The sequence below is a fragment of the Schistocerca serialis genome, chromosome 9 (assembly GCF_023864345.2).
Source record: "Schistocerca serialis cubense isolate TAMUIC-IGC-003099 chromosome 9, iqSchSeri2.2, whole genome shotgun sequence".
NCBI lineage: Eukaryota > Metazoa > Arthropoda > Insecta > Orthoptera > Acrididae > Schistocerca > Schistocerca serialis.
The window spans coordinates 328,986,373-329,001,419 of NC_064646.1; the positions used below are offsets into that span (position 1 = coordinate 328,986,373).

General features: G+C 38.5%; 1 protein-coding gene across 1 annotated transcript in view; it reads right to left on the minus strand.

The window, feature by feature from the left end:
- LOC126419892 (uncharacterized) overlaps positions 1-15,047 on the minus strand; it is a 79,984-nt gene that overhangs the window by 46,799 nt on the left and 18,138 nt on the right. The window contains exons 4-5 of the mRNA XM_050087156.1: positions 6,101-6,226; positions 3,426-3,554 (exon numbers count right to left, since the gene is read on the minus strand). Coding sequence (XP_049943113.1) covers positions 3,426-3,554; positions 6,101-6,226 — 255 coding nt within the window. The remainder of the gene's footprint in view (positions 1-3,425; positions 3,555-6,100; positions 6,227-15,047) is intronic.

The following is a 15,047-nucleotide window of genomic DNA, read 5'->3' on the forward strand; positions in this document are numbered from 1 at the left end:
GTGCAATTGTTGTGCATTGCTCATGATGCAGACTGTGTGATTTTTCAGAGAAGAGCCAAAAAAACAAAAAAAAGTGGAAATTGTGTCAACAGCATACTCAGAGTAGTGTGTGTGTGTTTGGGAGGGGGGATATAAATATCTGTGATCTTCATTAACAACAGAAACAAGTAGAGAATACTTTGTAACAGGTATGTGCTTGAACAATACCTAATACATAAGGTACAAAATTTAGTCATTATTTTTACAGCTCTAATACTGAGTCAAAAGGAATTGTAAATAACCCAAGCAACATGTAAAAGCTATTAAAAAAACTGAAAGCCATTGAAAAAATTTGAAAGCCATTGAAAAAAATCAAATGTCTACTAACTTAAAAGACCTTCAGTCATTTCTTAGCAAAGTCAATTAGTGTGCCAAACTCATTCCAAAAGCTTGATCACCAGACCATTCAATAATTTACATAAGCAGGTTGCAAAATATGAGTGGTCCCAGCAGTGTTGGGATGCCTTTCAGAAGTTAAAGCACCATCTTCAATCTGCTGTGCAAATGAAGATCTAAACTTGTGTTACATTAAAGGAAGATGGACAAAAGGACATTGGGATAAACGAACACATATAAAAAATGGCTAATTGCTTTCTTAAAGGAACGTCTCCCACCCAATTCCCTTGAGGAGCCCCATACCTATTTTTCTTTTAAGAACAGAATCCATATCGACACAGTACATGCGCTATCGATGCTGACAATAGACAACTACGATGATGATGATGAGTGCCGAGCGTGTCATAAACCTCATGCACACAGAGTACTAGAGTATGGGAAGACATGCACAAATGTGCTCACAAGTTAGCATGTCTACTGACCCGGCATCCATGATGACAAAGTACACATCCCACTCCCGCATATAAAATCAGTCAGCACCACGGCAACAATTCGACGTCTGACCAAAGGTGCAGTAGCCAGGGAAGTGCATACACGTAGTTTTCACCAGTCCATTCGCACGAGAGATGTGACTCATTGTCAGCAATGCCTGTTCAAAATCCCTTTCTTTCATTTGAATACCTAATACCACAGCAAGTGAAAGTACCAACATCTTGCAGAAAACATTCACCACTGAAAAGACCCCAGAAAAAATAGTTTTGGAGAATGTCCCTCAATTTCCTTTTCACATGTTTCAGCATTTCTGTTCTCAGAATGACATAAAAAACAGCACTGTTCCACCCAGCCTCCAATGGTGGAGCCACACCACTGTCGACACCTTCAGTTGCAGATGTGAGTACCTCAGCCTCAAGTAAAGCCACTGAAATGGCACAGTTCCTGCCATACTACTGAATCACCTCAATCCAAAGATACATTCCGGCAGACCTGGTGAGTGGCCACTAACAGCAGACAATCTTTGACCTCCTGCGACCAACGAACACCCGGGTCAGTGCAGACACCACCCCTACTACTCTCTGTGGGTAGAGGTCAGGGCTCGCATCCTTGGAAGGGTACCTGTACAGCTACCCAGCATCATTAGAGCCACTCAGGGGAAGCTAATGGCACCATGCTGGTATGGCAAACAAACCAGCTGCACACAGACACCAGCAGATTCTACACTGAGGCAACCACCACCATCCCCGGAATCGGCTCAGCATACCTTCAGATGCCATATTGAGTAAGATGACATCTGTTGGACCGTCAATGTCAAAGTTGGTCCACCATGAAGTGGGGTCCTTTTCCATTTCCAGCACCGATGACTCCAAGCAGGGAGGCAGAAATCCAAACACCACCCAGCTCCAGCATCAAGACAGTGCCCTTGCAGCAAGCAGAGGACCGTGTAATTACAGACCGGCAACCGTCAATACCAATGAATTTAAAGATGACAATCAAACACCTTATGAGCTGCCAATCAACATCTGTCCCCTGCTGTTACAACAATACCACTACCAACTGGGACACATCCAGGTCTACAGGGCAATTAAAGTGGGGAGGGATGCTATCTACATCTGGTCATCTAACAGAGAAGTCAATAACCTGTGATCATGGCCTCCTTCTTCAATATTCTCAGAATAGTTAACTACACTATGGCTGAAGGACTTAGCGTGACGGCAGATCTATGGGTAACTCTCTTGGCTTGCTTTCTATGACATGACAGCTAGGCACAGATTGGTTTTTGTGAACTGTCAATTTTACTTGTGCAGTGATCCAAACTGCACAATAACGTATATCTGTTACACCATAGCAGGTATAATAAAAGTTGTTTTTTTTTTTTTTTGTCATTAATCCACTTTTCAAAATTTCATTATAAGGTAAATGAAGTTAGGTAAAATTTAGCACATTCAATTGTTGGATTCAGACTGTACCTCTAATTGTGGCTGTGTATCACATTTGCAGGCATGAGAAAAATAAGGAATGCAGGAATCAAGATTTTCACTGTGGGGAATCATGATTTGCTGTAAATAAAATCCGGGAACACTTTCAATTATTTATTGCACAAGAACCAAACATTGTACAGATATTATACATATGTCATTTTAAAAAGAAACCATGAAAGTTTCTTTCATGTATACCGCCACAGCGCAGTTTTGTAATCTGCTGAATGTCAGCGCTAGTCGCAAACATGGCGAGTTTAGGTGCGGAGCAAGCTGTTTCATGAAATGGTCTCACCGATCACCAGATCTCACTCTGTGTGACTTTTTTCTGTCTGGTGTATATACCGCCTCCACCACGTGATGTAACAGGGCTCCAGGAGAGAATACGGGAAGTGCTGCCACAGTCGACGATGCCATGCTCGAACGGATATGGCAATAATTTGATTACCGTACTGATGTCTGCCGGGTCACTCATGTTTCGCATATCGAATGTTTGTAAAAAAAATTTAAGAGTTTCTCTTCAAAATACAATATGTATGACATCTATACAGTGTTTAGTTCTTGTGCAAAAAATAACTGAAAGTGTTCCCAGACTTTAAGTGTTCCCAGACTTTATGTACATCCTGTATATTAAATATATATTTTCAAAAATCATACAAGTAGGACTGTCAGTGGCACATATAATGCAATCAATGGGGAAAAGCAGGATCATCCACGACAGGACAATATAGCAGAAACTAGGAATGAGGAAACATGGTAATGGGAATAATAAAGAAATTATGTGGAAGGTATCATCAGTTCATGATAGGAAAGAGACATACATACAATATCTTCAACATTTGTTCAAAAATGGCTCAAATGGCTCTGAGCACTATAGGACTTAACATCTGCGGTCATCAGTCCCCTAGAACTTAGAACTACTTAAACCTAACTAACCTAAGGACATCACACACATCCATGCCTGAGGCAGGATTCGAACCTGTGACCGTAGCGGTCGAATGGTTCCAGACTGAAGTGTCTAGAACCACTCGGCCACACCGGCCAGCTCCAACATTTGTTGTAAGCATATTTACTTACTGGTCTTTGGACAACATGAGGGCTTGATGCTAACATTACAGTTTGGATCTTGATATTCATCACAACACCACGCACTAGGTATGCATCGACCATCATCACACTGTTGTCTACCCTCACAAGGATCGGGACCTGCAGTATCACAAGTAACAAGGTACATTCACAAAATTAAGAAAGGTGATTATTTAAAGAACTCACTCTGAATCCTGATCACATATCAATTGATCTTATTTTATTAACAACAGGAGCCATAAAGAAAGTTTGTGAAAAAAGGGGAGGGGAAGGGGAGAATGGTACAACCAATTTACTTTATATCAACATCAGACACTGTTAAAATGTTACTGCTACAACCAACTGAAGATACCAAAGAGATGTCTCTAAGAAAAACTTATGAGACTTACACAGTGTTATGCAGCTGCAAACCTGATAAGTGTATTTATGAAAACTGATTTCCTACTTTCTTACTCCCACATTACATTCATCAGCACCTTCAAGTTTAAAAATAAAGTAACTTCGAAAACTATAATTATGCCAGCAACATTTTTGTGGCCAACTGTGATAAAAAAAACAGACATGCATCTACAAATATAGACTCTTTATGTATGAGAACTTGCTGCATGAAATGCTCAATTGTATTTCTATTCTGCAGTATACAGCTGATTAGTGTAAAAATTTCAGATCCAACAGCAGCCTGCAGTAAATGCTGCTAGTCCGCAACGGTACTGACTCAACAACCAAATCAATTTGGATTTCAAAAGGGGAAAAAAACAATAAACACCATTAGGGAATTCACTGAAAAGATAAGCTCTGCTTTAAACAAGGGTAAAAAGGTCACATGTATTTTTTGTGATGTGACCAAAGCTTTTGACTCAGTCAGTCACTTACTACTTTTACACTGGGATCGTGGATAAGGCATTGCAGTGGTTCAAATCTTATTTGTCGGAAAGATAACAGATAGTTACTCTAAATTCAAATGGAAAAAAATCATTCTCGGACTGGACAAAGATTTGTGCAGGGGTTTCACAGGACTCAATTTTAGGACCTTATCTTGTTCCAATGTATATAAATGATTCACTGGTAAACATTGATGTTCACTCAGTTTTATTCAAGATGACACCTCAGTTTTAATTGAAAATGACAATTTAGAACAAATTCACAATACTGTGGAAAACATAATGGGGAAGCTAGAATTATGATTTCAGCACAATGGATTAAAACTCAATGTCACAAAAACACAATTAGTGCAGTTCAGTGCTTAAAACATTAGCAACATCTCCCATACAAACAGTGCACGACAATCAGGAAATGACTGAAGCAAGTTATGTAAAATTTCTAGGTCTAAACCTTGACAAAAGTTTAAATTGGAAGGCACATGTAGACTTCTTAGCACACAAACTAAACAGACTAGCTTATGCGGTGAATGTCTCATCTGGTTCCACCCTTATGGACACCAGGAAGATAGTCGTCTACCACAGCTACTTTGGGACTATAATTCAATATGGAATAATTTTCTGGGGAAACTCTATAAACTGCCCAAGATTACTTACAATTCAAAACAGAATCATGAGTAACATGTGTTTCGTCCAAAAAAGAACATCATGTCACCCATTATTTAAAAAATTAAAAATACTAACCATTCCTTCTCTGTACATCTATGAAACTTTTATTTTCATATATAAAAATCAAAACACACTTGACAATTTTCATTTCAACCACAGTTACAGTACTTGCACAGACACAGCTTCCAACTTCCCTCTCATAATTTAAAATCTTACACTCAAACACCATTGTATATGGGATTAAAAATTTACAATAAATTAAATAACACAACTCTATTAAATATGCAGTTTGGCCCACTAAAAATATTGTTATTTAATATACTAGTGGGAAAATGTTATCATTCAATTGAAGAATTCATGCAGGACTGTTTGGTAATTTGAAAAGAAAAGAAACAATAAAGATTATGTATTGTATAATAAATTGTGAAAAGAAAAGAAACAATAAAGATTATGTATTGTATAATAAATTGTTAATGTAGCATATAAATTGTACTGCAAGCTGCAAAAAGACCACATGTGTTACATATGTTATTGTCAAATTGTAGATGTGTAAAAATGTAGATATGCCTGCTGAAAAACGTTAATTATTATAACCTTTTTAAGTAATCTGACATGTCTTCAGTACAAAAATCTTTGATTTGTAACTGTACATTACGAGACAAATAAACTACATTCCACATTCCGTCAACAGTAAACTGCAAACACTGCTTAAACATTGCTTACGGAATTTTAAAAACACATTGCTAAACATCTGTTTTAAAAATCACAATGTCCAAGAGTTCCAAAATCTGAAGGGTAGATAGAGGAGGACTGCAATTTATTCTGCAACAGGGTTCGACAAAATGTTTTGGCAAAACATATTCCACCATAAGGTGACTTAAGCACCAAAGTCACTTTGTACTTGCCCAATCAGTTTTATCACAAGTAATCATAATGTGTGTGTCACCATAAATCAGCTAACTTAGAATAACTTCATTTGAATTACATTTTCTGTGTGTGAATTTTGCCCATCTCCTTTCAATATCTAAATCTAATGGATTTATTGATAAAACCAATGGTTTATAAAAGAAAAAAAATGTTGTTTTCACATTCTATAATTGATTATGTAAGTATACTGACCACAATGAACTGGTGACTCATCAGCTCCATCCTTGCAATCAATTCGACCATCACACACGTATCTTCTCAGAATACACGCACCCGATGAACACAAAAACATTTTGTCAGCTGAACAGTGTGACTTTTCTGCAATTGAAAAAGAATGGATATACAAGAAGCTCCAAACTACTGTTGAAACTAGAATTGTATATTGTCAACTTAAATGGTAACATATAACAGAGTAAATTTTATAAATATAATGGCACTGTCAAGAGATCTATAAAATTGAACAAAGAAGTGAGGGAAGACCATTGGACTAACAATGGATGCAGAAACACAAACAAATCAAAAGGTTACAAAGTCAGGTCTGCCAGCCAACCATAGGTAGCCACAGACCGTCAGGGGATGAGATTATGGCAGGAGGAAACCAGACCCCAACTCTCAGGCTGGCAACACCATATTGCCTGGCCTCCAGATACAATCACACAACCCACACTGCCATACAAAATGTAAAACTAGTTTCGCTGCTTGGATGTTACCAAGTAAAACTGAAGGTAAGTCAGCTAGCTTCTAGGTTTGCTTTATCATATTTAATGGAGTCAGACACATCCTTAAAATGTGTGCCACTGATAAATTAGTGCTATAACTGCAATAATGTGGAATGGCTTTTTTAAGAATAGGATATTCTTGTGAGGGTAATGTGAAGTCAGGTTTTCTGAACAAAAACATCCATGCATGGGTTTCTTTAGCATACTTAGCTGCTTGGTGGCAGCTACAGCATATCACTTTCTATTCCAGGAGACTTGCTATCATTAGGATAGGACATCCACAAGTCCGGACCTGGTGTCTCCAATTTTAAGATATCCTTTTTGATAGCCTCCTTGGCCAAACGACCTTTGCCCTCTTTTCCTGATATTCCAATGTGACTGGGGGGGGGGGGGGGGGGGGGGGAGGGGGGAGGGGGGGGCGTAGTCCAGAGAAATACCTGTACCAGGGATAGTAGTGGGCTATGGCAATGCCATCTAGGTTAAGAAGGCCTGTGCACTGCCTGCAAGTAGAGTGATGAGTATGCAGAGAGTAGTCATAACAACAGCAAATGACTAGTGTTGTGTAGCATTGCACTGAACTTGCAAATCGGTCATTCCATGGCAAGTGGCCTGAAGGTCCCCACTCGACCATCTCCAATTTCGATGAAATTTTTACAGGATGTACATATAGACCTTACATGAAGCACTGCCAAATTACAGCCACCTTTCCGTAAAGGCTCGTTTTTTGACATTTCAACTGAAATGAATAAATGATCAGCTTTGTTTTACCACTATTCAGGATCTAAGAGACTTGTGCTGAAACTTTGTGATCCTGTTCAAATTTTTGGGTAGTACAAAAGGTCAAACTACGGTAAATTCATCATAGTGTGCAATCAAAGTGGCTCATAAATCTTATCGTACCAAATTTTGGCTATACTTTATTGCCTTGTATCTACTGAAAGAGTAATTTTCTGAAGCTAATACTTTAGTTATCTGCAGCCTGCCAGCATGTCATAAAGCTCTGCAAGTGGTACCCAGATTGCTCAAATAATAACTGAGTTATCGAAGTTCCAAGTGTGCTAAAAAAAATTTAATCAGTCAATTTTGACTCACTTTCAAAAAGGTCATCTCGCAAAAGGGGTCACTCAAATTTTTCTCGGCACCATTGAAAAGAGCTCACCTTGTTTGATCAGAAAAATTGTTTTTATTTTGGAGACTTTGCATTTAAGAACAAATAAACTTATATTTTCATTACATTACATTTCTCGACATTGCGACTTAAATGAATAAATGATCAACTTTGATTTACCATTACTCAGGATCTAAGAGACGTGTCATGTTGAAACTTTGTGATCCTGTTCAACTTTCTGGGTACAAAAGCTTAGCTGTAAAACAAAGGGTCCGACTATGGTAAATTCATCATAGTGTGCTATCAAAGTGGCTCATAAATCTTGACATATCAAATTTTGACTATACTTTATTGCCTTGTATCTACTGAAAGAATAACTTTCTGAAGCTGATACTTTAATTATCTGCAACCTGTCAGTATGCCATAAAGCTCCGCAATTGGCATGGAGATTGCTCAAATAATAACTGAGCTCACCTTGTTTGATCGGAAAAAGTTTTTTTTATTTTGGAAACAGACCAGTTTAGTGTCAACAGTAGAGTTTGGTAACACGCTTCAACAATCAGTCTGAAGCACACTGTTGTGTAGTGAAGTGTGTTCAGATGTTGTGTGTGCCTTATTAAATGATGTGAAGTGTGTTGTCATTACTGGATAAACATCTTTTTAGTAAAAATTGTTTCAAGATACAGGGTGACTCTTTAGAAATGTTTATCAGGTTATTTAATTTTTTTCTGTTGTATTCTCAAAGAAATTCCCTTTATCTATGATTGTTTAATATTTTTCAGTTGGAAATATACATCACTTCTGCTTTATCTAATATTGATACAAACAGCAAATGGGCGCTTAAATTTAATTGTAGTGTAATGGATATCAACGAGGTTTCAGTACCATGTGTCATTGGCCTTGCAGATAATTCTGCATGTCATCTGAAAACATACACACATCAACAAGGCTTCATTCTAATCAAAGAATTTTCAGTAGAGCAACAGGAATTACTAAACCAAAGAAGTGAGATATGCCTTACTGAAAATGCAATACTTGTGGACAAATATGACTTTCTACAGAGATCTTGTAATCGCTTTGGTGCACAGAACCATTCTGTTAAAAAGGGTTTATGGATTGTCAATGTTGAAACAACAAAACAATTGCAAGCCGTGACTAAGAGCAATGTGAAACCTGGTCAGAAGATCTGTCCAACTTGCAAAAAACAATTTTTAGCAACGAAAGCAGAAAAATCACAATCAACTTCAAACCAGTCAGAAGACGAAGCATATCCAGAAGTATTAATCGATTAAAGTCTAACTGCTTTTCGGGTCTCCCCTCTAAAATTTCAGAGAGCATCAGAAAGGCATGTGAAAGGTCATGCAAAACAAAAAATAAGCGAAGCTCAAGAGGCAATTGTGAATAACAATGCTGCTGCTGGAAGATTCGCCCCAAAAGATCTTCAAACACCTAGTACAATTACAAGAAATGTCCTGATTGTGAAGATTATAAGCAGCTGATTAAAGAATTGAAAGAGAAGTTGCAATTGTCAAGGCAGCCTAAGAAATTGCAAATACTGACATTAGTACCACAAAGCTGGACTATAAAAGAGACAATGCAAGAATTTGGTGTTTCAGAGAGGATGGTAGGAAGTTACAGGCAGAAAATGGTGTATTAGCTCTGCCAAAGAACAAATGTGGCAAGAAGATTCCAGATGCCGTAAAAGAAAGAGTGGTAACATTTTTTCAGAATGAAGAATTTAGCCAAATTTGTCCAGGTAAAAAAGACTGTGTGTCAATTAGAATAGAAGGAAAGAAATGATTGCTGCATATCGACTTCAGCATGGGCCTGAAATTGTATTTTCCAAATTTTGCGAATCGAGGCCAAAATGGTGCATCACTGTGGGTGCTGCAGGAACCCACTCAGTCTATGTTTGCACTTTACACCAAAATATGAAACTGATGCTTGCAAGACTCCAATTAAAGAAGATTATCAGAGTCTAACTGCTAAAACAGTGTGTGATTTGGAATCCAAAGACAGCATCCTTCATCGCTGTGAAATCTGTCCGCGAAAAGAACTACTGGAACAGTTTTTAGACAGTAGTTTTGAAGACAGTGATCCAAATGATACCATTGAGTTCAAACAGTGGGTGCACACTAATAGAGATACATTAGAAACCAAGTTGAAATTTATACTGAAGTTTGATATCATAAAGACCTATTAACTGGTAAATTTTCTGGTTTTTATCTGGCCCCCCAACAAAGCTATCGCAGGCCACAAAATGGAAAAGTTAAAAAAAAGAATATTTTTTAAAATAGTGTATTTTGTAAAGTGTAAGCTGCTCACCATTGATACTCTATAAAAAGTAACTATACTATACAGTGTAATACCAGAAAAAATATTAAAGCTGAGAAATTAATCTTTATTTGGAAAACTACAGTTCAAAAATTGAGTTTTTTAAATTTGTGGCTGATAACTTAGAACTATCAAAAATATATTAAAGAATACGTTCACCTAAGTGATAATGATGTTAATTTGTAGCCCAGAGCGTGTTGGACTAAATTCATTTTATCTTAAAGGCTTAGGACAATCCACTACTGAATAATTGTAAAAAATGTAGATGCTTGCAAATACGAAAAAACTCATGCGGCCTGGAACAAATATGGGGGAATTCACTCAGCAAATATAAAATTTTTCTCAGATAGTCAAGCAACCAGTGCTGGACCACTTGGTACAGATTGACCCTTACAACATGTTGTTTCCCATTCCATTTTAGTTGCTTGCTTGCCGTGAAAGTCAAGCTTGATATGGAGTTCACTTGACATGAAAGTGAAACCTGATACAGAGCAAGAGTGTATCACTGTGTGCTTTGGCTGCTCCACAAAACATGTTTAGAGCGACTGTTTTGTTACTGATTTAGAATGCTGCATATCTGAGTGGTTATTACTATTCCCACCGAGCTGCTCATAGAAATTTAACGAGGTGTTGTGTTTACTTGTGCTGGATTAGTGGTTTAGCATACTACTGGCAAGGTTCTAAAATCTCATTTGAAAGAAAGGTAGAAAGAGTAGAGGGGTTTTCCTCTTACCATCAAGTTATTACAGCAGCAGCTCAATTTTGGTGTTTCATTATCTGACCATTTCAGAGTAACAATCCCGGTTTTTTTTTTTAATAATGTGGCTTGGGAGAGAACATGTACCCTAATATGAATGTCCACACACAAAGAAGTAGTTAATATAATTCAACTAATAATTCATAAATTACACGAAATGTTCATTTGGGTACGATGCTAAAGCAAGAAACATATATGGACAGTATCTACATGAATCTCTGCACACGTTTTTACAATGCTAGGGGTGAAATTGATTCTAAGTCATCCTGAAAGGCAGCCACACCTTTCTTCTGGGAAAGGCAACTTCACCCACCACAAGTGCTGCTCATTTTTCAGACAGACTATACCTCCATCACATTTCCTGTCAAGTTTTCTCTCGTGAGTACACAAAATAACTTCACTCTGGGGTTTTGTTTACACAACATAGTTATTAAATGAGTAATTATTTTTGTATTAATCAGGTGTTGTAAATAAGAGAGCTTACTGTCAAAAATAAGGCCCAGTAACATGGCAGATATAAGTTTCGAAAGCATTATTGGAAAAGCAGCGATCTGATCAGATAATCTGAAGTAATAATCAGTCTCAATCACAATTTTTATTAAAAATACATGTCAGTGCTAAATGATTTCAGTTGCATCTAGATCATCAGACCATGTCTTGGGAATGCAAGAAAATACTTCTCCTTAGAGGGTAACAGGTGCAAAAATTATACAGTTCATCTACATAATAAAACACAATCCCAACAAAATGGAAAGTTTTAATACAATTAGGCACTGAGTAGAGACAATGAGCTGAGCACTGACAAGTGTCAGAGGACACCTCTGGCACACTACCACCTCCACGGCAACAGCTCGTGTCTCTATGCTTATGTTTGCTTCCACACCTTAGTTTGAATGGTCACACATCTCCCACAGATGGCACTTTAGCATTTTTACAACTAATTCCATTGGTTGTTTATGCATGTTTGTAGTTATGTTTTACAAACGTAAAGTATTTACTACTATGGACACCTTACATTTATGTAATCTTTCACATCACATTCTATTTGTATCTAGATTGATATGTTCAGTTTTCACGTGTCATCATTGTATGTTAAGTACTATTAGCTCCCAACAAAGTCATGCAGTAGGTGATGGGCAGAGCTTCCCCTTTATAATATGCAGCATTCTGACACTATTTCACAGTTGCCGGAGGTGTCTTCCAACATTTACCAGTGCTCCACTCATCGCCTCTGCTCACCACCTAATGGTGTAAAAGCCTTTTCTATTTTATTATGATCATATATCCACACTTTATTATGTAGATAAATTTTATGATTTCGGTACCTGTTACTATCCAATATTAATTATTTTTTTGCATTCCGGAGGCATGTCTGATGATGATTGTGATATGACTGATATTTGTTACCAATGACATGTGAGTTTCAATTATTAATGAAAACTGCTTTCACAACTGATAATTATTTTAAAATAGGCAGGTATGTCACACTTATTTTCAAGGCAGATCAAGGCAAATAATGTGTATCATGCAAGCATTCCTTTGTGTAAAATATCCAAATTCAATTCATAGCATCCAATTGTCTAAACTATGTTATGTGAGTTGTAACTAATGTGTTGTGTTGCATCATTCACAAATAGGGAACACTGTACTGTCTTCCTTGTCATGGAAGTTGAGACACTGACTATGCTAGTAAGTATGCAGATGTTTAGGATACTGCTCAGTGGGACACCATTCTCCTGTTTGAATCAAGACTCATTATCAAAATACCACTGTGACATGACAGACCATAAAAAGGGAGGGAATATATACTTCATAGTATCACAGGTAAAACTATCCAAGTGCATTACGCTTCCTTGCATTTTCATAAGCGTTCTCAGGATCAAGAAGCATGCCTACAAATGTTGCCTGCATAAGAAAGAATAATATACAGGGTGTACAAAAATTGTGTTACGAAATTTTAACTTTGGACAGCTGATGCCAGTAGGAACCAAAATTACTTATGTTGTGTAGGTCAACAACGCACAATTTTTAAACTACGGAAACTTGGCACCACCCGCTCTGATTGGCTGTGGGATTGCCCTGTTGCGATTTGTCAGCTGACGGGCAACACTATGGTTGTCGGTTTACACGTACAAATGTCCCTTGCCCCAACATGATATGCACACGTGTTGAATAGGTCTTTCAGTTTGTCTCCATGTCACCTCAGAGGCATTCACATGTAAGCTTCGCTTTGGAGCACACACACATCACCTGTGATGTAGTCACACAGTAGGCATGGTGGCACAGTATTCATTTAAAGAACAAGATATGATTTCTGTGTATGGACTAGCTGACAGTAATGCGCATTAAGTTCAACGGTTGTGTAAGGAACAGTACCCAGCAAGACGCCACCCATCCCCACAATCATATACAGCAATTCACTGACACCTTGATGAAACAGGCTCATTAGCGGGATATCATGGTGATGCTGGAAGACTTCGAACACGACGGGATGCTGCATTTGAAGAGACTGTTCTGTAGCTCTTCGAGGACGCACCTACAACAAGTGCTCAAGAGGTTGGACACAATATCAGTTAGTCTGGGAGGTTTTGAGGGATGACGACCAGCATCCATTTAGTTTCCACCCTGTCCAAGACCTAAATCCTGTGGCAAACTATGAACACGGCCTTTACAACACTGGAAACATTCATCACTGGACAAGGGGAAATCCTCACATCAAGTACATCCATGGACACCACGAACGATTTTCATTCAATATTTGGGCAGGCATTGTGGGTGACCATCTGATTGGACCACTCCGTCTACCACTTCAACTTAACGGGCAAAATTACCTTCACTTTTCACAAGAAACCCTACCCAGCCTCCTGGAAGATGTTCCCCTGGGCATATGGCTATGCATGGGGTTGCAGCGTGACGCGGCACCCATACGTAAGTCGTGCTGTGTGCAGATATTTAAATGAACTCTTCAACAGCCAGGTAATTGACAGAGGTGCCTGTAGGACATGGCCCCCGCGATCACCAGACCTCATGCCACCAGACTTTTTCCTGTGGGGGTTCTTCAAGGCTCTAGTTCACCCACCCAGATGCAGACCACATAGAAATGAAGAGGAATTAATGAATCGCATTCAACATGCCGCCAATCACATCAGGGCAATGCCAGGAATCTTTGAAAGAGTTTGGCAAAACATCGTTCGACATTACCAAGCTTGTGTCGTGTCAGAGGGTTGCCAGTTCGAGCACCTGCTTTAAGTAAACAATGTCCTAGCTACAAAAATGGCTCTTTTCAAGGCTGGCACAATTTGTAAAAGATTTTCTGTACGCAAACTAACAGCTGTTGACAGGTTCGTTCCTGGTATGTCTTATCATGAAACTACAATGGATGTGTCGAGACTCCGGCGGATTCGCCACCAGGCCCCCAGAGTGGAAGGCTGACGCAACCACCACTGAGCCTTGGAGACACTGCGATCTCCGGTAGGCAAAGCATTCGCGGTCATGCGTTGTCCAGAGCAACTGGCAAAAGGGCAATTCTACGGCCAATCGAAGTGTGTGATGCTGAGTTTCTGTAGTTTCAATATTGTCCACCTATACAACATTAATAATACTGGCATTAGCTATCCAAGGTTAAAATTTTGTGACACAATTTTTCTCCACCCTGTATAATTGCCTACACAAGGTTATCAATGGTGGAACAATAGAATACATATGGGAGGAACTGCCAGTGGACTACACAGAATGTACTGTGTGATCATCAGCAATAGCAAACATTTAGGTCCACAAAAAATTATCCTGAGCACAGCAGCTGAAAGACAATACAACAGCCCACGCCTCTGCCCCATCTCCAAACCCATTGCTATGTAGCAGTGAGACAATAACTGCTGCATGACTTCTGTGCTTGTCATTCCTGGCATATATTTGAATTAACTTTTCGAATCAAACTGTATTACATGGGAATCCAGAAGAGTTGCAAACAAGAGACCCATATTCCCTGATGCCTATACAGCTCCATGACTACAGAAGGCAGAGAAATATTACTAGAGGACTGAAAATCACTTATCTGGGCAGATGCATCATATATCGAACTGCATGTCCACTATTCTATTTTAGATTTCAAGATGCCTTTTGTGACAAATGCATGGTGAAAGCTTAAGGAAATTCTGATGTTCCGAGAACATTTTAATGACATTGAAAAGGTTTCTTTGGATGGGTATAAAATTTTGCTAA